This window comes from Oryza brachyantha, chromosome 5, assembly GCF_000231095.2.
Source record: "Oryza brachyantha chromosome 5, ObraRS2, whole genome shotgun sequence".
Lineage (NCBI taxonomy): Eukaryota > Viridiplantae > Streptophyta > Magnoliopsida > Poales > Poaceae > Oryza > Oryza brachyantha.
Window position 1 is genome coordinate 16039851 of NC_023167.2, and position 26052 is coordinate 16065902.

At 42.1% G+C, this 26052-nt stretch overlaps 3 protein-coding genes, 1 long non-coding RNA gene and 1 pseudogene across 5 annotated transcripts; 3 read left to right on the forward strand and 2 right to left on the reverse strand.

Moving 5' to 3' along the window:
* Nucleotides 1–353: 353 nt before the first annotated feature.
* Nucleotides 354–3115, reverse strand: LOC102708159 (calcium-dependent protein kinase 14). Its single transcript, XM_006655376.3, has 8 exons — nt 2378–3115; nt 2155–2298; nt 1896–2048; nt 1638–1753; nt 1376–1543; nt 1152–1279; nt 933–1032; nt 354–837 (listed from the first exon to the last, which is right to left on the reverse strand). The coding sequence occupies exons 1-8, from the start codon at nt 3036–3038 to the stop codon at nt 745–747; spliced, it is 1563 nt and encodes a 520-aa protein (XP_006655439.3). The 5' UTR covers nt 3039–3115; the 3' UTR covers nt 354–744.
* Nucleotides 3116–5737: 2622 nt separating this feature from the next.
* LOC102708443 (transcription factor HBP-1b(c38)-like) lies at nt 5738–9374 on the forward strand. Of its 2 annotated transcripts, none has more exons than XM_015837724.2 (9): nt 5738–5877; nt 6667–6858; nt 7000–7074; nt 7145–7204; nt 7329–7406; nt 7481–7532; nt 7734–8028; nt 8128–8323; nt 8595–9374. In XM_015837724.2, the coding sequence occupies exons 2-9, from the start codon at nt 6793–6795 to the stop codon at nt 8775–8777; spliced, it is 1005 nt and encodes a 334-aa protein (XP_015693210.1). In that variant the 5' UTR covers nt 5738–5877; nt 6667–6792; the 3' UTR covers nt 8778–9374. The 2 variants fall into 2 exon arrangements, with proteins under 2 accessions (XP_015693210.1, XP_006655440.1); XM_006655377.3 differs by having other exon boundaries at nt 7734–8005; nt 8081–8323.
* A 358-nt stretch (nt 9375–9732) lies between these two features.
* Nucleotides 9733–11131, reverse strand: LOC107304302. The gene is made up of 3 exons (XR_001550387.1): nt 10936–11131; nt 10140–10393; nt 9733–10045 (listed from the first exon to the last, which is right to left on the reverse strand). It is a non-coding gene; the product is annotated as an uncharacterized LOC107304302 (long non-coding RNA).
* Nucleotides 11132–12238: 1107 nt separating this feature from the next.
* LOC102708722 (cysteine-rich receptor-like protein kinase 15) lies at nt 12239–15935 on the forward strand. Its single transcript, XM_015837157.2, has 7 exons — nt 12239–13115; nt 13446–13592; nt 13938–14068; nt 14211–14421; nt 14509–14746; nt 15373–15514; nt 15609–15935. The coding sequence occupies exons 1-7, from the start codon at nt 12239–12241 to the stop codon at nt 15933–15935; spliced, it is 2073 nt and encodes a 690-aa protein (XP_015692643.2).
* Nucleotides 15936–20333: 4398 nt separating this feature from the next.
* On the forward strand, nt 20334–26004 carry LOC102709001 (annotated as a pseudogene).
* Nucleotides 26005–26052: the final 48 nt, after the last annotated feature.

A 26052-nucleotide genomic window follows, 5' to 3' on the forward strand; every position in this document is an offset into this window, starting at 1 on the left:
CGTTTAACAGTTCGGGAAACGTACGTGCGGAAAACAAGATATATAAGTTATCTAAGAGGGAGGGCCGAACGCAGCCTAGGCACTGAGATGTACCAAAATTTTAGTATAAAATTTGGTAACTTATAGTACCTAGGTACAAAAGGTACTAAAATTTTACACTGAAATTTTGTACCTCATGGTGACTTCTTAAAGACCGTAAAATTGCTCATAAAGTTCATTACCTTATTTTTTTTATTTTTAACTTCGTAGTAGATAATTATATCCTTTACACTATTAAATAGTAATCATAAAATTAAAATCAGCTAATTCCATATTTCACTGCTACCTTATTTCTTCATGAGCACATGCAGTGCTGCCTTCGAAATCTGCTCCTTAATTCACACCATGGTCGAAAATATGTACATCAATCTCAAAATCCTTTAACCTGTGTCTTGTAGCCCAATTAGACAAACCAGAGTTTACAACGCATCTTCAGTAAAAGGGTATGAACAGTTTCTATTATACAGCTGAGCTGACACAAGAGCACGCAGCACCCGATTCACATCGTTGATGTACAGGATCGCCCATGCGATATGATGCGAAACGCTTGTCTCGTGCGCCTGCCGTCTTCTCGATCGCCGGCCACCTTTCAAGAAATCCATGCCTCTGAACCGCCGTGCGTGCATGCATTCTCCGTCCACCCGAATCCGAATCCCTGCCAGCCATGGCCGCTGCTCGAGCTCGATCGGACTCGCCTCTAGCTGCCTACAGCACGACGTCCCGCCGCTTCTTGGGGTTCGCCTCCGGGTCCCCTTTCCTCATCATGGCCACGAACTCGGTGTAGTTGATCCTTCCGTCCTGCACTCACGAAAGATCTCCAAATTCAGCAATGGCAGAAACCAGGATGAAGCAGAAAGAAGGATGAAGCAGAAAGAGAGTGTTTGCGTCCCTACGTTGTCGGCGTCGACTTCGGATATGATGTCCTTGATGTCCCTGCCGTCCAGCAACCCTTTCTCTCGCAGCGCTTGCTCAAGCTCCTCGATCGTGATGTACCTGTGAACAGCGTCATGCGTAAAAGTTTAGTATCTCAAGTTACCAAAATTTTATACTAAAATTTTTGATAACTTATGATGGTTCGTAGGAATGGTAAAAAAAGTCCCGGGAAAATGTACCCGCTGTTGTCCTTGTCGAAGTACTGGAACGCGGTGTAGAGGTGCTCCTCCCTGTCCATCCTGTTCATGTGCATTGTCGCGGTGATGAACTCCTCGTAATCGATCGTCCCGTTACCGTCTGCATCGGCCTGTTTTTTTTTGTTCGTTTGAGTTTTCAGAGACATTTTGTCAGTCTGAAATTTTGAATGTAATCAGCTCAAAGTGGGAATTTTTTTTTTCCTTACAGCTTCCATGAGCTGCTGGACTTCAGCTTCGCTGAGCTTGGTTCCCTTCTTGGCCAGCCCTTTCCTCAGCTCGTCGACGGTGATCGTGCCGCTGTTGTCGGAGTCCATGCTCTTGAACATCTCCTTCAGACCTCTGATCTCCTCCTCCGACAAGCATCCGGCGATAACCTGCACATGAACATTATTATTATGGAAATCATGATTTTTTTTTCCTTTTTGTATCATCTGTTTCTAGACTGACTGAACAATGAACATTACTCACCCTTAGAGCAGCCTTCTTGAACTGGTTCATGGCTCTGAACTGCTTGAGCCTGCCAAGAACAGCGTTGTCGAGAGGCGTGTCGGGCGCCTCGCCATCTTCCTTGATCCATGGATGATCTGAAGAGAAAATTAGAAGCAAAAATCATTCTTTATACTGAAAGAAACAGCATTCAGTTCTCATTCATGTGCAAAACGTACGCAAGGTGATGAAAATTGAAATTTTTTTGCAATGTTCAGTGGAAGTGGAGGAGGCACTCACTGAGCACGTCATACGGAGAAATCCTCTGCCTGGGGTCAGAATGGAGCATCCTCCTGACAAGGTCTTTGGCGCCATGGGAGATGCGCGGCCACGGGTCGCTGGTGAAGTCGACCTGCCCTCGCAGGATGGAGTTGAAGATGCCGTGCTCCGACTCTGTCCCGGCGAAACTTTTGCTCATCGTCAATCGTTTTCAGGCAAATGCAGGCAGAATCGTCAACCGTTCTGCTCAGACAAAAAATCATGGCGACGAGCAGCTTGCCTGCCCAGAAGGGAGGGACTCCACAGAGCAGGATGTAGAGCATCACGCCGACGCTCCAGATGTCCGCCTCCGGGCCGTAGCTCCTCTTCAACACCTCCGGCGCGATGTAGTACGCGCTTCCGACGATGTCCCTGAACACCTCCCCTGCGTGGGAACGCCATTGGTGAGCTTCGAGGAGGGCGGCATTTAGGAGTAGTGTAGTGATCGGGAGGGAAGTAGAGACCTTCTTTGAAGAAGACGGAGAGGCCAAAGTCGGTGGCCTTGAGAGGGGCGTGCTCGTCCTTGCTGAGGAGGAGGAAGTTCTCCGGCTTGAGGTCGCGGTGGATGACGCCCATGGAGTGGCAGGTGTGGATGATCTCGACGATGGTGCGGAGGAGCGACGCGGCGGCGCGCTCGGTGTAGTGGCCCTTGGCGATGATCCGGTCGAAGAGCTCGCCGCCGGCGCAGAGCTCCATGACGAGGTGGACGGCGTGCTTGTCCTCGTAGGCGCCCTTGAGCTCCACCACCCCGGGCTGCCCGGCGAGGTGGTACATGATCTGCACCTCCCGCCGGACGTCCTCCACGTCCTCCTTGGTCGACAGCTTCCGCTTGCTGATCGTCTTGCACGCGAACCGCTGCCCCGTCGCCTTGTGGGTGCACAGCGACGTGACGCCGAACTGGCCCCGGCCGAGCTCCTTCCCCACGGTGTAGATGCTCTTCACGTCCTCCATGGGCCGGCCGAGGACGGGGCCGATGGGCGCGGGCGGCTTCGCCGGCGCCGGCGCGGCGGAGGGAGCCAGCGTCGCCGGCGGCGGGACGGTGGCGCTGCCGGCGGGGCGGGAGGAGCCGGAGTACGCCGCCGGCTCGGGCTCCGCCGCGGAGGAGCCCGGGCAGCAGTTGCCCATGGCCGGCGCCGGCGGCGAGGGGGAGGACGCGCGCGCGGCCTCGTCGGGGAGGACGCCGAGACCAAGAGGCGGGGAGGGGATCGGAGGGCGCGATTTGTACGGCGAGAGGTCGAATCGCGGGCCGATGGCGGTGGCGTTGGCGATTCCGGGGGGCTGGTTGGGTGCGTTAAAGGGAAGGCGGGGAGGAAATGGCGGGAAGGGTAACGGCTCGGTGCTCCGCCTTCGGTTCCCGCGCTTTTGCTCAAGAGAGAAAAATAACTGATGCTTCGGTCCTGCCCAATCCTGGCATGAACTCAGCACGATCGCTTCACCTTTTGTAGCTAATTTCTTTGACACTGCATAATAAATTATCAAGTTCGATTGTTTAATATCCCGGCTCGTTATCATTCATTCATTCAGATGGTTGTATGCATAATTTTAGTTAAACACGGAATAAAAGATGAAAAATAAAATAAAATAAATATATGATGCTAAAGTATCCATATGAATAACATATTTGCTCTAATAATTTTAAAAAACAATAAACTTTATAAACTGTTAAGCTTGTTTAGAGCTCGCTTGAGATGGAAAATTGTTTTAAGCTCTCGAGGGGACGTTCACTCGTCTATTACATGCTATCGTCTATTACATGCTATTTAAATAGTCATAAAAATATAAAAAGAATTATTAAGATAGATTAATATGTGATATATAACTATACAAACATGCAACGATCCATAGCAAAAGTAACAAATATACGATTGCGAGTATGTGTTTAATATTCACAGTTTAATTTATTGTTTTTTATGGATTGCAGAAGTCATACTTTAACTTACACATGTTTGTGTAGCGATGTATTACATATTAATTTATCTTCACAAAATTTTTTTATAATTTTTAGATAGCATACAATAGACGAGAAGTTAATTAGTGGATGCCCTCTCGAGAGCTTAAAATGATGCCAATGGTGGCGTCGTAACCCAGGGGCAGGACTAGCCTTATTTTGGGGGGTAAAAACAATAATCTAAAACCTCTACCCAAATATATTATATCGGTATAGCGAAGTCACTCAGATGATTTTTCCGATGACTTGGCCTTTGCAGGGGATGAAGGCACCATACGCGGCTTGCACTTTTTTCTTTCGTTTCTTTTATACTTATAAGCTAAAATTAATTTTTAATTTAAAGTTGATTTTGATTTTTTATCGAGTTTTATTTTATAGATCGATACGAATAGATGTACACAAATTTTATCTATAAATTATTTATCATTTACAAATATACTGTCCGACTATTTTAAAAAGGAGCAGACAATCATCGGATTGGTAGCTACGAGAATACCTTAGATGGAGCACCACCTCGACTCGATGCCATCTCTGCTCCTGTTCAGGCGCTGCAACGTGCCACCACGAGAACAGAGAGGTTGGTAGTTTTTGTGCAGGGATTTTTCTTAAAACTATTTTTTAGAAAATTACACTATTTATATTCAACGTTTAATTATTTGTCTATTAAAAAATTATGATTAGTATTTTATTATTATTAGATGATAAAACATAAATAATATTTTATGTGTGGTTATTCCTTTAGTTTTTTTAAATTTTTTTTTTCAAATAGGACGAACTAGCTAGCGTTGGACACAAATCTAAAAAAAATGCGTTTATATTGCGACGGACGTAGTAATTGCCATCGCCAATCAGCTTTTATATGTGGTTTGAGAATAAGAGAAGAATAAGTTACGCCAATATTAATTTCGGGAACACCAATACTCTCTTGCATTTCAATAAATAACAGAACATATTTATTTGACATGTGTATGTGTTTGATCATTTTGTAATAAAAAATTACACAATTATAATTTATTTTGTTGTTGTTGGATTTATTACTATTTGATTTATAACTTATATTTTTATAAATTTATATAAAAGTTTTAAATAAAAAAATGATCAAACGTTGATAAAAAAAACAACAACATCGTCTATTTTCTGGTATCACTCTTTTGTAAAAGAAACTTTGTGTATATTCTCATAAGTGCCCTCTCAACTGGATAACACTCCCATGTTGTTCATCTTTAATTAAATTTTTTCACGATTGATATAAAAAACAATATGAAGTTGGCATTATGGGTGTGTTTGGGTTACAACCAAATCTCAATAAAGCGTCATTTATTCGGTGCTTGTAGCTTAATATAGTTTGGCTTGAAAAAATTATTGGCTTAATTGCATGTCAAGACGCAGCAAACCAAAAAAGAAACAAACCAACTTTTATCCCCCCTCCCCCCTCCCCACCAAAAAAAAGGCAATGGCCAAAAATGATCAAATGTCCATGATCACATTACACCAAACCTTTCCCCGAGAGTACTCTATCATTTAAAACTTTCTCTATCTGACATCTAAAAATAGAGTATCATCTAAAATAATTTCATGTTCTCTGTCTGACATCTAAAAATAGAGTATGAGATAGATGTTCTGATGGAATTTAATCTTTACCTTTCGTCAGATGATAGGAAAGATGGACGGTTGCTGATGATCACCGTTATCCCAAAACTACCTCTCTGATCTCTACCTCTCTCCGCGCCCGCCATCTGTTCGATCAAATGCCGCCGCCGCCGCCGCCGCCTGCCAGGATTGGGTAAACCTCCCCGGCTAGCGCCGCCGGGAGGCCTGACCATCCCAGTCGCGCATCGCATGGCGTTTCTGTTGCTGCGCCGCGCGCCCCAGCAAAGAGCTGAGGTGGCGATGGTGGATCGCCCGCCCGGCGCAGCCGCGGCGGGCCACATCGCGTCGCCGACGGCGGCGGGCTCCTCCTCCTGTCAGCTTTTCAACCCGGATTTCTCGAGACCTCCAATCTCAGCTCAGCCTCAGGTAAACCACGGTTAGGCGCACGAAACCCAAAGATCTTTTCGATTGATTCGTCGGGCCTGGTCAGAATGGTCCCCCAATCCTGCCGCCCACATTCCACTCTGGTGATTAGACATTAACGCCGAGATACACCACTTGCGCTCTCCTGTGCTCCGAGCACAAACAATCAGGATTCAGAGTTTCAGGCACAGATGATAGCTACGCTGCATCCATCAGTGATGTGCCAAATCAATTGGCTCGCTGAGTGCGTGTTGGGTGTGGATACACCGAACTGGCCTAGCTCAGGATATATCTGCTACAATTTTGGCAGTACAAATGTGTGTGTGAGCCCTTCTTGTGATGGGATTATTCCAGAAGATATGGTTCTGATAAATTAGGCCCTGTTGCATCGTTGGCTTCTGTCCATTGTGTTCTGCTAGGGTGTAGTGAAGTGGTGAACAAACTCTTTTTCAGATGCACAGAGGAGAAGGGAATGTGAGCCTCTTATTTTGGTGAAGGCAAGCATGCTGATGTGTTCTCTGTTTACTATCTGTTTTGTTAAGCAGTAGCATGGTTTCCATACAACTTAGTTTTCAACTTATGTTGGCCAAAAGAGGTTCAGTTTTTCAGTATGACATGTGTGTTCTTCGTAATTTCTATGTTTTTTCTCATGATAAACCGTGGAGGTACATTGTTTAACTGAATTTAAGTTGAATCAGCAGCTTGGCTGTTTTTTTTTTCCTCGTTTCAATCTGAAGCCAATTTTGTGCTGTCATCTGGGTGAATGATGCATATGTTTTCTGTCCACTGCAGTCTGTTCCTTCAGTTGTAAAACTGCTGCAGCATCTGCCTCCGGATCTCAGTAAACAGCAAAGCAAAAGGAAACAATAGCATTAACTATTGAGTGCATGTAATATTCATATCCAGGAAGAGTTTAATATGGTTTATGCAAGCCCTGGGACAGATGCATCAACAGATCCAGACATTGACAAGAATATCCGAATGGTATTTAATATGTTCAATTTACATGTTTTGTCAAAATCTGATGTGGTATCATGTTAGACGTTGACAACCTGTTACCTTTCATCCTTTGCAATAGACTGTTGCCATTTGCATATATGTTTACTGATCTCATCCACTCATCAGTTTGAACAAGGGCATCTCCCTAACCCAATAGCTTCTGACTCTAGTGACAAATCAAAGGGCAAATTAGGTCAAAAGGTATCTGATCACTACACCTTCAATGCATTGGTTCATGATTCATCTGTTACAAATATCCTCATTTTGACAGACTCTACGTCGTCTTGCCCAAAATCGTGAAGCTGCTAGGAAAAGCCGTTTAAGAAAGAAGGTATGTTCATGAGCCAAACCTGTTGTATGGGCATTCCATTAACCTTTCCCTTGTGCGTATGCAACTTAGACTGTTCACAAGGATTGCTCTGTAACTCATGACATATTTATCCTTTTCTCCCCAGGCATATGTCCAACAGCTTGAGAATAGCAGGCTGAAACTTAATCAATTGGAGCAGGAACTTCAGCACGCTCGTCAACAGGTATGTGCTTCACCTTTCTATCTTCAGAACATACTAGTCACTGATTATTTGATCTTTCCCTTCTTACTGTCCAGGGTATTATCATTTCAACATCCGATGACCAGTGTCGTTCAACGAGTGAAAATGGTAATGAGCTATCCTCTAAAATAGTTAGGTTGCAGTATGCAGTTTGATCTTTAAGAAGCACCCCTGTATTTCCGATTATGCTAAGTTTTTGCATGAGTTCCTTTGTAATGCAAGAATTGTTGGTTGTCGGCTGTCTGTTGTCCTTAGCATTTTTTTCCCTTATGCTTTTATCACCATTGTTGCATTATCTTTAAATTCTAGGAGCTCTGATTTTTAACATGGAGTATACGCGCTGGCTGGGTGAGCAGAACAAGCTGATAAATGAGCTGAGGGCTGCAGTCCACTCTCATGCTGGTGATGATGATCTTCAGAGCATTGTAAATACCATCATGGTGCACAATGAAGAATTTTTCAGGCTCAAGGGTGTAGCAGCCAAGGCAGATGCTCTCCATGTACTATCAGGAACCTGGAGGACCCCTCTTGAGAGGTGCTTCCTTTGGTTGGGTGGATTCCGACCATCAGAGCTTCTTAAGGTCTCCTCGTCCTCTCAAGCTCGGTGAGAAATCAACTAGCTGTTCAACTTTCTTACACTTATGCTCTTGCTGCAGTTGCTTGCAAATCAACTAGAGCCACTTACTGAGCAGCAGCTTGCCAGCCTATGCAACCGGCAGCAATCCTCCCAAGAGGCAGAAGAAGCTCTCTCTCAACGGATGGAAATAATACAGCATTCGCTTGCGGAAACCATTGCATCCCAGCTTGGCCGAGCAGGTGCAGGTTCTTCTGGTAATGCCGCAGATCACACGGCTGCGGCACTGAGAAAGATCGGCACCATGGAAAGCTTGCTGCAGCAGGTAGTGATTTCTGCAACTGCTGCTTGCCTACCCTCCCATCTTTTCGCTTATGCTTATAAGTTAAAATTTGAATTTTCATCTTTAAATGGAGTTGTTTTGAGTTTATTTTATCAAAGTTTATTTTCCAGCCTTAACTTTTAGATCGCTAAGAATACTTATATAAGATTGTCATTCACAAATTATTTTTCGTTTGCAAATATGCCCTACTCGGTTCACATGAACAATGGCATAGCTGTGCGTTTCACTCACTAATCCATTTGCTGATTTGCAGGCTGATGATCTGCGGCTGCAGAGTCTTCAGCAAATGCAGCGTGTGCTGACCACCCGGCAATCTGCAAGGGCGCTGCTCTTAGTCAGCGACTACTTCTCCCGGCTTCGCGCTCTGAGTTCTCTCTGGATTTCACGTCCACACAGCAAATGTGTTGACATCGACACGGTTGTCACTGACCCGTAGTGCGTTCTTTCTAGCCTCTTGTTTTGCTCACAGGAATCGATGCAAATGTTCCTGTGATTCCTCCACAGTTTGTTGCGTTCAGAGGAACCTAGAATGGAAAACTGATATTGTTCATGTCACCTTGCCTTGAAAAAGATCCAACATCCTATCAAGTGTGGAGAGATCATAAAAAAAATTCAAAAGCCTTTTTTTTCTTTGACAACATGCAGGTGCTCAGCTAATTGGGAGAATAAGACCAAATTAGACCTAATTGGGCCGTCACCAAGGCCCAAAATAATGGGCCCAGAGTATTAGCTCCACCGTTGGAAGTTCTAATATCAGATGGGCTTGGTTTCATTGGGCCATAACATTTCGGCCCAACTGTACGCGATCACGAGTCGCGAGAGTGTACATACGTGCGCTGCGTGTACTTTAGTACCGTATCGGTTCGCCTAGATTTGCCGTGGTAGTTCAAAAGCTGGGCTTAAGCCCAACAGTTCGCCTCTCTGGGGGCACTTGTGTTGTTTGTAAACAATGTGTGCTGTACTTGTAAAATGTACATGCACACAGAATGTACATAAATAATGATGTACCCGAAATGGTTCAAAAAATATTTTTTTTATTTCTGATAAAATTCTTTTTGTTTAACCCTAGTGGGTGAATGTATGTCATATTTCCAAACAAAAAATAATTTCTAGATAAAACTTTTATATGCGTGTTATTGATATAAAACCTAAGACTGAAAAATAAATCATGATTAAAAAAATCTCAAAATTAACTTCACACTTAAAATTAAGGTTAAAAATTTAAATCTTGGCTTGTAGAAGCGAAAAGGTGAGGCCTAGGGCTCTCCACCATGGAGTCATAAACTGTGTATGTAAATAGAACAGTACTCATTCCAGTCAAAAATAAAAAAAAATTGTTGTTTAGGACTATATTTGGTTAAACTTCTAAAATTTTGATAAATTTGTGTTATAATAAGTTTGTAAAATCTAATACTTCAGCTAAAGTAAAATTATAATCAAAGCAGGATAATTCGTCGTCCTTCCTTGACTGCTGCTAAAGAACTCGAAACTCTCAGGAATAGCACGTGTCAAACAAGCTAAGCTACCTAGTAGACATTAAGAAAAGGGATTACACTATCAAAGTGTGAAACACCGCACATCAAGACGAAACCAGGAGAAATCACGCACCTTCGTATCACCCATAGAAGGAAAAAAAAATCGCACGCCTTCATCAACCATACATGTTTTTATTTTTCTTCAAGGATTGCCACGTAAAGCTCGCACCTTCATCAAATATGCAGACACACCGAACTTAATCAATGCTATCTGGTGGAAAGAGAGATTCTGAATGGTTCTTTTCAAAATCTTCCATTCATACCTGGCAGCCATGGACCATGGTTGGACTAATCACAAGAGAAAGGATGTGATATTGATACACACATGATTATTTCTGAGACTGTAGCTAAGCTGCAGTCCTGCAGCAGCTGTGCCTTTCTCTTTCAAACAGGTCTCCCTTCGTTGGTCTTTCCAGGAAATTCCCAAGCTTGGATTCCTTTTAACCTGAGTTCAGCATGGAAGAACATTGTGCATAACATTGAGGAAATTGACTGCTTGTTTCCTTCGGCAATTTAACTGTACAAGACACCGGAGTAAGTTCTGGTGATCAGTCAACATATCTGAGTGAAACACCTATTATTATCTCGAGAAGAAAGCTATTGCGAATTTTACTGCCATGGAAAATGTATTAGTAATATTCTAGACAACCTAACTACTCCCTCCGTCCTAAAATAAACCAATTTTTCATTTTTTTATTTTCAATTTTTGACTCTTCGTCTTATTTAAATTTTTTTGCGATTGATATTTTTATTTTTATTAGATGATGAATCATGAATAGTACTTTACGTGTGACTAATTTTTTTTCTAATTTTCTAAATTTTTTTTAAATAAGACGAATATTCAAACGTTGGGCATGGAAACCGAAGAATTCGTTTTTTTTTTTACTAAGCAGTAAGCACATAGGCAGGCGAATGTAAATTACTGTGGCGCCATTTTCCCTAAAAGAGAAAAAAATAAAGCATAGTATAAATGAAAAAAAACATACGCTGTAAAAAAAATCAAAGGCATTCGGGTGAAACAAATAGAAAATCGCGACGAGTAAAAATCCGCGAACTTACTGCCTGAAGAAACGGAGGAAACCTTGCAGATTCGCTCCGTTCTCTACTACTCTGCACCTGGACGCGTCTCCCGTCTGCGGCGGTGCAAACCAGCGGTAGAGCGCGCCGGGCGGCAGCGGCAGCAGCAGCCGCGACACTCCGGGTATGCGCCGCCGTTGTGGTCGCGGTGCGCCGCCGCCGGTGGGAATCCGACGAAGCCGCCGCCGCAAAGGCGAGAATTTTTCAGAAAGCAGTAGACTGATGAAGCCCAAATTTAAGGTGATGATTTGATCTCTATCTGGGCTAGATGCAAGGCCCACCCTTGTGGGCTTTATGGCCTGGGCCCTGAACTGATAATCTGCATTTTAAAATAATTGTATACATTTTTAATAAAGCGAATTATTAAACGTAATTTTAATAAAGCGAATGATTATATGCAGTAATGCTTATAATATGCTATAAAAATCTAAAAATGCTTAGAACGAATGTAGTATTATATTTTATCCATCGAACCAAAAACAACATACTACCTCCGTATTTTACACTGTCTTTGATTTTTTGGCACATGTTTAACTATTCATTGTAATTAAAAAAAAATATATGATTATCATTTATTTTGTTACGGATGACTTCACTGACAAATATATTTAATTATAAATTCAACTTTTACGTGTTTACATAATTTTTAATAAATAAACGACTAAACCTGCGACAAAGAGTGATCCATACCAGTATTTTTGGCTCGTACAGGTCAAACGGCCCCGACATTTCCGTGGACTAAAGCTACCTTGCTACCACCCTCGTCAAACCAGAATTGCTTGCTACTCCTACTTGTATATTGCATCTATACTAAGCTGAGCTGATCTTTAGATTGAGAAAATGTTTGGAAAAAGTGTCACATCAAATGTTTGATCGGATATTGGAAGGGGTTTTTATACACGAATAAAAAAACGAATTTCACGGCTAGCATAGAAATCGCGAGACGAATCTTTTGAGTCTAATTAATCCGTCATTAGCACATATTGGTTACTGTAGCATTTATGGCTAATCATGGACCAATTAGGCTCAAAAGATTCGTCTCAAGATTTTTTCTATAACTATATAATTAGTTTTTTGGTTTATCTATATTTAAAAACTTTATTTAGATGTCTAAAAATTCGATGCGATATTTTTTAAAAAAATTGAGAACTAAACAGGACCTAAATCTGTAGTTTTCTCGCTTCTCGAAAAGAGCACGCGGCATCGATACCTGGCTAGCTTAGCTAGCTTTGCTGCCTCCCTCCGGCGACGAGGCAGCGCGACGCCGCCACCCACCCCTGCGACAATGGCGTCGGCGCTGCCGCCACCGTGCCGCCCGCGACGACGGCGAGACAGGCCCGAGCACGCCCTGATTCGTCTGCTCCTCCCAGCCCCTCGCCTTCCTCCTCTCCTGTGCTACTCCCTCGTCCTGATCGCCACCACGGCCAACGCCGGCCCGGTGTACACGGACTGCCCGAGCAACACCAACTACAGCCGCGGCGGCGCCTTCGAGGCTAGCCTCGACGCCCTCCTGGCCTCCCTCCCCGCCGCCGCGTCTTCGTCCGGGTTCGCGGAGAACGTCACCGGCGCCTCGCCGGAGGGCAGGGCGTACGGCCTCGCCCAGTGCCGCGCGGACGTCGTCGGCCAGCCCGCCTGCCGCGCCTGCCTCGACGACTCGGCGCGGGACATCGCCAAGACGTGCCCCGGCCAGAAATCCGCCGTGATCTTCTACGACGCCTGCATCCTGCGGCACTCCAACGAGAGCTTCTTCGCCGCCTCCGACGACAGGCCGCTGTACTTCCTGTGGAACCCGCAGAACACGACGGAGCCGGAGCAGTTCAAGGCGCTGCTGGGCAAGCTGATGAGCAACATCACTGACGCGGCGGCGCACGCGTCCCCGCGGATGTTCGCGGCCGGCGAGGCTGACCTCCCGCCCTTCACCAAGATCTACGGCATGGCCCAGTGCACCCGCGACCTCGCCGGCGGCGACTGCTACCGCTGCCTCGTCGGCGCCGTCTCCAACATCCCGAGATGCTGCGACGGGAAGCAGGGTGGCCAGGTCATCGGGAGGAGCTGCTCCATCCGGTTCGAGGTATACCCTTTCTTCGACATGCAGGCCGCCAAGGCAGCAATGTCGCCTTCGCCGGCACCACCGCCGGCGACGACGCCCACCGGAGTCAATGGCAGCGAAAGCACCGGTAGGTCAAGGTCGTCTCTTTCTCGTACGCGTTTATAGCGAGTAGAGTCCTAGCTGGTCGCAACTTTCTTTCTGAATAATGAACTCTGAATTCTTCTTGCAAGTGGCTTCTGTGATGCTGTTGTCATTTCTTTCCCTCTCTTTTTGAATTTTCCATTCAACCGTGTTGGGCGGACAGAACAGAGTGACAATTTGCATCCATAGATTCTTGCAAGCTGCAACAGAAAGTAGCGCAGAGTTGGAACTTGGACCAATGACTGAATTATTTGTGCTCTGAATTTCTGTCTATTGACAATGGTAAAACATGTTGATGCAGGAAGTAATCACACAGTCAGTAAGGCTGTCATTATCCCAGTTACTGCGGCAGTTGCGTTGTTACTAGTGGTGATACTGCTGTTAACTGCTCTTTATTTGTGCAAGAAGAACAGAAAACCACATGAGCATGTGCTGATTGGTAGTGTCAGTAAGTTCTTAATGCTTGAACCAATTACAGTTGTTTTTTCTTTCCTGAAGAAGATGTAGGCCGCGTTCGATGCCCCATGTAAGTTAACTTACCTCTCTCGTTTTCCACACGCACACTTTCCGAACCGCTAAACGGTGTATTTTTTGCAAAAATTTTCTATAAAAAAGTTTCTTATTAATCTATTTTATATTTTTTAATAATTAATAATTAATTAATTATATATTAATCTATTACTACGTTTTCCGTGTCAGGTAAGTTAACTTACCAACCCTCAACCCTCACAACGAACGCGGCCGTAGTGGTGAAATTTCCGAGCTTAACTCTTCAGTGTTTTCCTATGAACAGATCTTGGTGATGAAGACGAAATGAGAAGCTCGGAATCACTCTTGTACGATTTAAGTACTCTAAGAGCTGCCACTGATAACTTTTCAGAAGAAAATAAGCTCGGAGAAGGTGGATTTGGGCCAGTATACAAAGTAAGTTATTTCTGGAGCCTGACAAGTCACAAGTTCAGTTATAATTAGCCAATGAAGTAGCTCAAAGATTCAGACATTCAGTTATGGAAGCAATGTGATCTGCATTCCTTCAAAGAATCGATTCTGATGTTGTTGTGTTCAGGGTACACTGCAAAATGGTCAGGAGATTGCAGTGAAGAGATTGTCAGCTACTTCCCATCAAGGACAATTGGAGATGAAGAATGAGACAGTTTTGGTTGCAAAGCTTCAGCACAAGAATCTGGTAAGGCTGCTAGGATGCTGCATCGAAGAACAGGAGAAGATCCTTGTCTATGAGTTCCTCTGCAACAAAAGCCTCGACACGATCCTTTTCGGTACTTCGTTCTAGCCTACGTCAAATTCAATTTTGAATACTCTTCTTTATTGATATAATCAACACAATTTACATGGAGAAAATGCAGATCCTGCAAGGCAGCAAGAGCTTACCTGGGAGCAAAGATTCAGGATCATCGAAGGGATTGGACGAGGGCTTCTTTATCTTCACGAAGATTCAAGGCTCAAGATCATCCACCGTGATCTTAAAGCCAGCAACATCTTGTTAGATGCAGACATGAACCCCAAGATATCAGACTTTGGCCTTGCAAAGTTATTTAACATGGAAGCCAGCGTAGCAAACACAAGCAGGATTGCTGGAACCTAGTAAGTGTTTGCTCCCTGCAGTTCTTCATTCATAAATACTTGTACATTATTCTGGCTGATACATTCACATGAATGACATGACATCACACCACACCACATTTTATTTCTTTTAGGTTTGTCTAAAATATAGTCATACTTTAAGAATTCGGAATTAATAATTATGAAATGATGTTCATCTTGAATTCAGAATTTAATATATTATTAATTTAACTTTGAATTTGAAGTTAATAGTAAGAAGTTGTAACTGGCGCGGACTCTTATTTAATCTAAACCACTAAAATATATTTTAAAACTAATAATTGAGAAAGCTGCAATTTAAATGGACTGTCTATTAATCCAAGCCACAATATTTCAAAAATAACATCAATAGATTTAACATAGTTATGACACCAATAACACTACAATGTGTAATGCCCGAGTTAGAGGCTAGTATTAAGTAAATTTTTTTAACTATAAAATGTAACATACAACAAGAAACTAAAAAATATATATTTTTGACCTTTTTTTGTGCCGGGCTATTCAGTTTGCTCAGTTTTTTTTTTGTTCTTTTTTTTTGAGGGGTGTGTTCTTTAATCCCTTTATACTTTTTAAACTTGAATGCTACTAAATTACTATATCTTGTTCAGTGGATACATGGCGCCGGAATACGCCCTGCACGGCATCTTCTCTGCCAAATCCGACGTCTTCAGCTACGGCGTGCTCCTCCTGGAGATCGTCGCCGGCCGCCGCAACACCTGCATCCATGGCTCCGAGGATCTCCTGGCATTCGTAATCCCTCCCCCACGCACAAATCCATCTTTAAGATCACGCGTCACAAGAGCCTAACTCTGCTCGACCGACGGCGTCGCGCTCGCGTGTACAGGTCTGGAGGCACTGGAGCCGCGGGGCCGCCGCGCAGCTGCTGGACCTGGACGGCTGCCCCGCCGCCGGCCGCCGGCCGCAGGAGCTGCTGCGGTGCATCCACGTGGGGCTGCTCTGCGTGCAGGAGGACCCGCAGCTCCGGCCCGGCATGGCGGCGGTCGTCGTCATGCTCAACAGCCGCTCGGTCACCCTGCCGGCGCCCTCCGCGCCGGCGTTCGTATCCGCGGGACGTGGGATCGGCGGCGGCGGCGGCCCAGCGACGGCCGCAGCCGCTCGGGAAACGCCGATCAACGGCGGCGCTTCTGTTTCCGGCATCGAACTCCGGTGACGGCCGACCCTGCGTCCTGCGCTTATGTCTATATTGAAATTCGGTAGCTGGTTTTGAATTAAAAAATTTCTCGTAGATTTATGATTCACTAGAAACAATGCACGGCATTGCCTATTTCAGTATAATTCTATTGAATATTTTATCTATTTGTATTGATTCTTTAAACATATTAATCTTGCTATGATGTGTCACATTCATAGCTACATGTGAGATCTATTTGTATGTTTTACTCATATTTATCTGATAAACGAAATGATAACAGACTAATATACGTATACGTGAGTTTTGTTTATCTATTCTACATCTACATGCTTACAAATAGAATGATTCTATTTGTATATTTTACTCATATTTATCTTTTTATATCTCCAGAGCAAACATGTACATTAATGATCTCTATTACTATATAGACATGACTTTAGCCTTTGCCTCGTCTGGACAGTTAAATTTCACAGCTTGCTTTTGATTAGGCTATGTTGTCATGATGGTAAATGTCCACTTGTCAGATTTTATTGCTATGCTCAAAAGTTTTAGGGGTGTCCGAGTCAAGTTATATAACTTTCCAAATTAGAAAGGAGAAAACCGAATCAAAACTTTATATAGTTTTCATTAAATCTCAACCGCTAAAATATATCTATTATAATCTAATGGTGTAGTTTTTCTCCTTTTCTTTCATTAAAGTGTACAGATTGCCTCGTTTTTGTTTTATTTATTGTTCACTTAATTTTCATATTTGTGTGACGTAGATGGCAAACCCTTTATAGTTAATATTAGAACTACTTCATGTTATAGGATACTGTGGTTATTAAAAGATTCATATGGATACTGATGAATTTGGACACATTTATAAAATATATTTATCGATCTACTTATGAATCTAGTTATAACTAAAATATCTTATAATATTGAATTATTGGCAATATTTAGTATACTTTTATTTCTCCAATAAAAATAGGAATTTCCAGACCTTTTAGAGCTACCGTGTTTTATCGTTTTAAGAACATAATAGTTTGTTGCTCTCCACTTTTAAATTTTATTTCTTAATCAGAATTAAAATATGTATAAATTGTATCTGTACATGGATTCTTGATGATTTAATTTGAGAATTTATTTAAATTTGCAATCTATTGTTTGATATATTTCATAATAAAAATATAGAAAACAACACTTTAAATTAAGACTTAAATATAAATTTTAATTAATTATTAGTCTGCCCCGGACCATGTTAGCTAGCATGATGGCAAAAATTAGTAATGTTCTGCGTTGCTTCTAGTTGGAATCGAACTCAAATCCTCCAGTTCCGGACTGTTTGGTGGACTTTTCGATTTTACGAGAGGTATATAGATAATAGATTTTACTTCTTACATATCAATATACACCGTTATAATCTGGATCCACCATGATCTAATGATGCATATTTTTCTTCGATTAACGTGGTAATTTCTAGCCTCCAGAGCGAACGTGGAGCCTCCTTTTCGGGCTATCTTTATATTATAATAGATAGATAGATAGATAGCGTGTATGGAATGAGTGTTGTAAGAGCAAGTTTGATAGCCAACTATTAACTTTAAATCATTCATAGTCAATTCATACAATAGTTATCTACAAAATCATTTACTATCTTATCTTACCTGTTATATACACATTGTGTCTTGAAGTTCGTGATGCAGCTGACTATAGAAGCTGCTCTTCTCTCTTATCTCCCTAAAATATATTTATAGCTGACTTATAGTCTGCTATTATACCTGCTCTGAGTGCCTACCTATACTGTGTTTTAAAAAAGAAAAACTTGTCCAGTAAAATTATTAAATTTAGAGAAACTATTGGAATAACTTTTAAGTGGTATGTCTATTTATCTATCTATATATGTATGTACCGATTTAAATATATTATATCAGTAGCAGATTTAGATATAAAGTAGAGCGAGGCTATTTACTTTCTTGTTCCTCCACCACCATTCTTATTCTTTCTCCCCTCTTCGCCCCCCTCCCTATCTTTTATGAAAATCGAGCGCGTAGAGTGTTTTAAAAATCTAGCCATTGTTTAATATAAACTCCCACGTAAAACTGGGAAAAAAAATCTATGAATTAGTTGGATTATATAATTTTAACCATAGACTATTAAATTCATCTGTGTGTTTACGTCCATGGCCCTTTTCTAAATCCCACCAATCGGCGTTTAAAACGTCACAGGCCTTTTTTAGAATGTTATCCAATCATGTTACGTACATATGAATTGAGAAACTCTCTTAACAGAAGAGACCTGCACATGTTCGTATGAAAGCCCCGCGGCGGCAACCATGGCGTGTAGACTGTAGAGTCAGCCAATGGCAGCAAAGGCAAATCTTTGTTTACAGTATAGTACGTAGTATTATGATGCTAGGTCTATATATAATGTTATTCTCAGTACAAAATTTTTAGGGTCCAATATTATTAAGAGGCTATTTGGATCAGTATTTTTTTTTCCTTTGTCACATTGGATGTTTGGACGTTAATTAGAAATATTAAATATAGACTGATAACAAAACTAATTACATAAATAAAGGCTATTTCATTAGACAATTTTTTAAGTCTAATTAATTCACATTAGCAAATGTTTACTGGAGCATCACATTCGCTAATCATGGACTAATTAGCCTCAATAGATTCGTATCGCGAAATAGTTTATTAATAATCTATATTTTATACTTCTAATTAGTATCTAAACATTCGATATGACAGGGACTAAAAAAATTTAGGGGGAAACAAACACCCCTAAATTGATGTCACACAGTGAAAAACAATGGTGCGGTATAGAATTTGATGAGAGATGGGAGTTTACCTTTATAAGAATAAAACCTGATGTACACCGTTAACTAGACCATAAAATTTGATTGTATTAAAACCTTTATTAAAAGCAATTCGTTTCATCTACATAGATTTAATTAATTTTATTGGTCACTTGGACATAACACTTAAGTGATATGTTAGCCATAAACATTGACGTGAAATTTTGCGCGAAGATAGCTTATTTCATTCGATCACTTCATTATGTTTTGATGACACAATAATATTTAAAAGTTAAAACCAAAAATAAAACCTTCCTATAACAATAACATAAGGATTATGTCCTTAATTAATCTCAGCGGCGGCTATGGCATAAAAAAAAATACTCCGTTTGGGCGATTGAGTCAACGCTCGTTCTAGTTGATACCGGTAGATGAGCTACTCTTAGCCTGCATTGACTTCTTAAATGACGGATATGACTACAAATACGCATATAGAAGAGTGACAAACTCTGCTGAATTGCTAACCCCTTCAATATTTGAAGCGTTTCACTTTTGAATGTATATTTGACTATATTTAAAAAATTACTCAATTACTATTTTTATGATTTTTAAATCATTAAAGCAACCTTAAGCATGATTTATAATTTTTTTATATTTACACACAAATCTGAATAAGATGAGTGATCAAATAAATATTTAAAAGTCAACTGCATAAAATATTAAAAATCAAATGAAGTATTATTTACTAATCAAATCTAAATACTATTTACACTGATGAAGCTAAAAGGCTGGATTTGATCATTTATTGTGTGCATTGCATTATCATGACCATAATTCATACTCGGAATTTGTGTTGAATGAAACGTACCATTTCTAAACAAAATTAAAATGTATCATTCAAAATACCGTCGATTTTTTTTACTTTACTTCCCATCAAAACTAAATAAAACATGCAATTGGAAATAATATAGATTATTTATTTTTATTCTACATTTTAATAATTCCAGAATTTAAAATTGATAAATATGAGGTTATGCAGTTTTATTTATTTAGTATCATAATTATTAATACTTTGTATCTTATATATAAAAACTTTTATTTTAATTTGGGTTACTACAATTTGAACACTTCCTCCGTCCAACAATAAAATCACCCTTGCCCCTCTTATTTTTCTCAAAATATTTTATTTTTAAGTAATCATTGTATTAAAGTTTATGAAAATATAAAACAAATACATTTGGAACCAAGGATCAATTATATTCAGTTTTATAAAGCGAAAGGCATTTTAGTCCTTTTGCTTTACGTTGGTATACGTACAATGGGTAAACAATAAAATTATCTGGGATGAAAATAGTAAAAATTAATGTAGCCATCATATAATTGGATATTTATTTCTATAACCTTAATAATAATATGACGTGCAATGCATGGGGTTGACAGCTAGTCGGAGTATAATCGATTGTGCCTTTATGGATTGCAGCGGCCGGTGACGAAGCAGCGCGACGCGACCTCTAATGGCGCCACCGCCGCGTCGCCGCCGGCGAGGCGAGCCCGAGCACGCCCTTCTCCTCCTCCTCCCTGTCCCGTGCTATCTTCTTCTGTGCTCCTCGCTCCTCCTGGCGATCGCCACCATGGCCAACGCAAGCATCACCGACTGCCCAAGCAACACGAACAGCACCGACGTCGGCGGCGGTGCCTTCCAGGCCAACCTCCGAGCCCTCCTCTCCTCCCTCTCCGCAACCGCGGCGGCGTCGCCCTCCGGGTTCGCCGACAACGCGACCGGCGGGGGGCCGGACAGGGCGTACGGCCTGGCGCAATGCCGCGCGGACGTCGTCGGCAGCAGCAACTGCACCGGCTGCCTCTACGACTCGGTGCGGGACGCGGCCAACGTTTGCGCCGGCCAGAGATCCGCCGTGGTCATCTCCGACTACTGCCTCGTGCGGTACTCCAACGCGAGCTTCGCCGGCGCCGCCGACGACCGGACGGTGCGCCTGTGGTGGAGCCCGGAGAGCACGGCGCAGCCGGAGAGGTTCAACCTGACGCTGGGCGCGCTGATGCGCAACCTCACCGGAACGGCGGCGCACGCGTCCCCGCTTATGTTCGCGGTCGGCGAGGCCGACCTCCCGCCCTCCACCAAGATCTACGGCATGGCCCAGTGCACCCGCGACCTCGCCGGCGGCGACTGCGACCGCTGCCTCGTCACCGCCGTCTCGAACATCCCGACGTGCTGCGACGGGAGGCAGGGCGGGCAGGTAATCACAAGGAGCTGCTCCATCCGGTACGAGGTATACCCGTTCTTCGACACGCAGGCCGCCAAGCCGGCCATGTCTCCAGCGCCGGCGACGACGCCCAGCGGAGTCAACGGCAGCGACCACACGGGGCAAGCAAGCACCGGTAAGTCAAGGTCTTTCTTTGCCGTCCGCATGGTACAAAGCCGGCTGTGTTTTTTTTCCTTCTTTTGGAAGGATACGACTCGGGACGTACACGAACATACACCACACTCATATCACAACACACGCACACACGCGTGCGCGTCCCTATCACACGTTTAAGATTTTGGGGTGCGCACGCGTGTGACGGAAAAATCCCCTAGTGAAACATGCGAGTTGCGATCTCAGGGATTGAACTTGCGTGAGCTGCTCACGCCCGCGCAGCTAGCCACCCGAGCGTTGCTCGGTTCGCATGGTACAAAGCCGGCTGTGTTATGCCGTGGGGTTTGGGACTTTTTCTCAACCATGTACGTAAAACAGAGTTATGGATTAGCGCGCAATTAATTTAAAATTTAAACAGAGACTTTAAAAATAGATTAATATGATTTTTAAAGCAACTTTTTATATATAATAGCTTTTAAAAGATGAATAGTTTATAAAATATGTGAAAAAAAACCCTAAGAAATTAGAAGATGGGAGGAGGTGTTGTAGAATAACCTAATGCTGGGACAGCCGGAGGTCCGGAGAATATTATGAGCTGTGCGGTGTTCACTCAATGTCAGAACACCCGCAAAATCTTCAGGGTGCAAGATTTAGTTCTACCTGATGCTGCAAAAAAGGATCGTTGTCTTTTTTCATTTCTAGCCTTAGTTTGCTTTTGTTCTAGCATGTAGGCTGTGTGGTGTTTCTTTCGGAGGTTTGTGTTTTGCTTGAGTTGACTCTTGTTGGATGTATGCATTCCTCTGTATAACCGGTAACCCCGGTGCCCCAAACTGTTACGCTTACTGTTGCTTTAATGAAAAAGTAGGGCAGTGTTGTCTTTGTAAAAAAAAAACATCCACAAAATCGTGTCTCATCCGGTATTATTTCGCTTCTCAAATATAACTATCTCATATCATAGTTAGATAGTCTAATCATAACAGGAGGTAGCTATATTTTAGGATGGATAGAGAGACTTTTATATGAAACATATATAGTATAAATACATATAATGATAACGTGTGCACACCTATATATCCTTATGAACGCATACATATATCCTACCATTATAATGGTTGCATTCTTTTTAAGATTATCTAATTTTCGTGAAAGCTATTTAATAATATAAACAATAGAATTGTCAGTGCAAAGTTAAAATTTTATTTAAAACAGTGAAGATGATAAACTTCTATGCATAAACTTTAACCACTCGAATTAGGTCCCGTTCGGTGGTATGGCTAATAACCCAGATTCCCCTCTTTTTCCATACGCACCCTTTCCAAACTTCTAAACGGCGTGTTTTTTGTGAAAATTTTCTATAGAAAAGTTGCTTTAAATACTATATATTAATCTATTTTTAACTCTTTTTATATTTAATAATTAATTAATCATGCACTAATCTATTAGTGTGTTTTTCGCGCCAGATAACTTGTCCCAAAACTGCCTACATCGAACATGTCCTTAGTAAGCTACCAAAGACTAGTCGACAAATGATTCCTCCAAAATCTGTTGCTATAAAATATGCTCTTTTATACCATCAACCCCCACTTTGCTATGTAGAGCAGTCAAAATATTGTCTATCTGACCAAAAAAATCATAATTTCCCATTTTGAAATTCCTAAAAGTTTTCTCCTCCCATAGATTTTATGCATACCAAAATAATAAATAAACCCTAGCAACAGCATCGCTGCCTCGCTAAACCACTCGATAGGCATCCATCCACTACTCACCAGTGAGGCACCGCTGACCTAGCTGACCATCTCTCTAAGCTCCCCAAGATCACATGCTCCCCCTAAGCTCACTTCCACTTCCACCCCAACCCCGAATCCTACGGGTCGCCGTCGTCATCTAGCTGCGCCTTGTCGGAGAAGGCACTGGATGTGTCACCAAGGACATGAATTCCTTCAGGAAATAGCTATACGTACGACGGATGGTATTCATATGATCCGTGTACGAACGCACACGGCGCTAGTACGGAGCCGCAGACGGCAGGAGCGCGCGGCGTGGTATGCGAATGTCATCGTACACGGATTGTACGATGGTATCGTACGTATAGCGGTGTTCATTTCTTCGTTGCTTACCAAGCTTTGGAGAAAGAGAAAAGGACATGTCAAGTCACATCTACGAGGGTTGTTGTTTGGCTTTTTTAAGGAAAGAGCGGTATATTTACAAATGAAGAATAATTTATAAATAATTTTTTTATATGTATTTTCAGCGATTTAAAAACAAAAGCTAAAATACAAACTATGGTGAAAAAACCTCAAAATCAACTCGAAATTTAATGTTGAAAAATTTAAATTTTGGATTATAAGCATAAACAGAAATGAAATTACGAGAGAAGACAATATTTTTAATATTTTGGATTATAAGCATAAACAGAAATGAAAATATGAGAGAAGACAATATTTTCAGCATGTTGGATATAAGCCCAATAGATGGCAACTGATCATAGATATTTTCTCTTTTACCTATAATTATAAGTTAAAATTTGAATTTTCAACGTAATATTTGGAGTTAATGATATAGTTGAGAGAGGTAACATGTGCTTGTTCGAAAGGCTCAAAGTTGGAACGATGACTAAAGATGTTAAAAAACGTTTCTGTGTTCTGAATTTCTGACCATGGTAAAATATGTCGATGCAGGAAACAATCACACGGTCAGTAAGGCTGTCATTATCCCAGTTACTGTGGCAATTGCTTCGTTACTGGTGGTAATCCCGCTGTTAGTTTCTCTTTATCTGTGCAAGAGGAGCAGAAAACGACACAAGCATATGATGATTGGTAGCATCAGTAAGTCCTTAAAAAGCTTGAATCAATTATACTCCTCATTTATCTGAATTTAGGTGATGTAGTGGTAAAATATCCGGGCTTAACTCGCTAGTGTTTTCTTGTAATAAATAATACATCACGGAGATGAAGATGAAATGAGAAGCTCGGAGTCTCTCTTGTATGATTTGAGCAAAGAGCTGCCCCTGGCAACTTCTAAGAAGAAAATAGGCTCGGAGAAGGTGGATTTGGGCCAGTATACAAAGTAAGTTTAAGTCTGGAACATGACAAGTATATCTCACAAATTCAGTTATTCAAGCAATGTGATCTGGTTTGCTTTAAAGAACCGATTTTGATGTTTTTTTTGAGTTCAGGGTACACTGCAAAATGGCCAGGAGATTGCAGTGAAGAGATTGTCAGCAACTTCTCATCAAGGACAACTAGAGATGAAGAATGAGATAGTCTTGGTTGCAAAGCTTCAGCACAAGAATCTGGTCAGGCTGCTAGGATGCTGCATCGAAGAACATGAGAAGATCCTTGTCTATGAGTTCCTCTGCAACAAAAGCCTTGACACAATCCTTTTCGGTACTTGGTTCATATAATCTGGCACAGTTTCATTTGAGGTACTATTATCTGGTTAGGTCAATTAACAGAATTTACATGGAGAAAATGCAGATCCTGCAAGGCAGCAAGACCTTACCTGGGAGCAAAGATTCAAGATCATTGAAGGGATCGGACGAGGGCTTCTTTATCTTCACGAAGACTCGAGGCTCAAGATCATCCACCGCGATCTGAAAGCAAGCAACATCTTGTTAGATGCAGACATGAACCCCAAGATATCAGATTTTGGCCTTGCAAAGTTATTTAACATGGAAGCTAGCGCAGAGATGACGGGCAGGATTGCTGGGACCTAGTAAGTCTTCGATATAGCTAGTGCGTCAGTCTACGATATGTTTGATGAGTATCCTACAAAATCTTAACTGAAATGCAGCACATAAGAAGAAACAAAATAATAAATTTTGGACTATGTTCATATTGCTCAATTTTGTTTAGCTCTTTTAACCACTCTATATGTATTTGTTGGTAGTTAAACTCTGCTACATTTTACATCACTATCTTTTGACATATTTTTTAAGTGAGAGTAGTACCCCTTCTAAATAGATGACGACGTTGATTTTTTTTACAAATTTAACTATTTATCTTATTTAAAAAATTTGTGTAAAATTATAAGTTATACTTAAAATGCATTAGTAATAAATTCAATCACATTAAAATAGATTTTAATTATATGTTTTTTAAATAAAATTAAAGGTTAAATATAAAAAAAAGCTCTTATTCACCTAGGTAACACATTCCGGTAACTGCAGCGGATACATGGCGCCGGAATACGCGCTGCGCGGCATCTTCTCGGCCAAATCGGACATCTTCAGCTATGGCGTGCTCCTCCTGGAGATCGTCACCGGCCGGCGCAACACCCTCATCAATCACTCCGAGGATCTGCTGTCATTTGTAAATCCTCTACACAAATCCATCTACAAAAATTCTCGCACTGCAATTCATGAACTGCTGGCTACGTTCTTTTCCAACATTATTTTCAATTTTTGTTCGCACTTTTGTACGTATGTTTTTCGAACCGCTAAATGATGCATTTTTTAAATATTTTTCTATATAAAAGTTCCTCATCTTATATTTTTAAATTATATTTTTAATTTTATAATAGTAAATTTTATTGTTTATATCACGTAGCTATCGTGAAAATCTCAAATAATCTTTTGCCTTCCACCGAGAAAGAACGCAAACCTGATTCTGCTCGGTGACATGCAGGTGTGGCGGCAATGGAGCGAAGGGGCCGCGGCGCAACTGCTGGACAGCTGCACAGCCGCCGGCCGCCGGCCGCAGGAGGTCCTGCGGTGCATCCACCTGGGGTTGCTCTGCGTGCAGGAGGACCCGCAGCTCCGCCCCGCCATGGCGGCGCTCGTCGTCATGCTCAACAGCCGCTCCGTCAGCCTGCCGGCGCCCTCGCCGCCGGCGTTCGTTTCCGCGGGTCGTCGGATCGGCGGCAACGCCGCGGATCGCGAGGCTCCTGCGGCTGCTCGGGACCCGTCCATCAACGGCGCTTCTGTTTCTGACCTCGAGCCCCGGTGACGCCGTGCTTATTGTTATGTTTCGAAAACTAG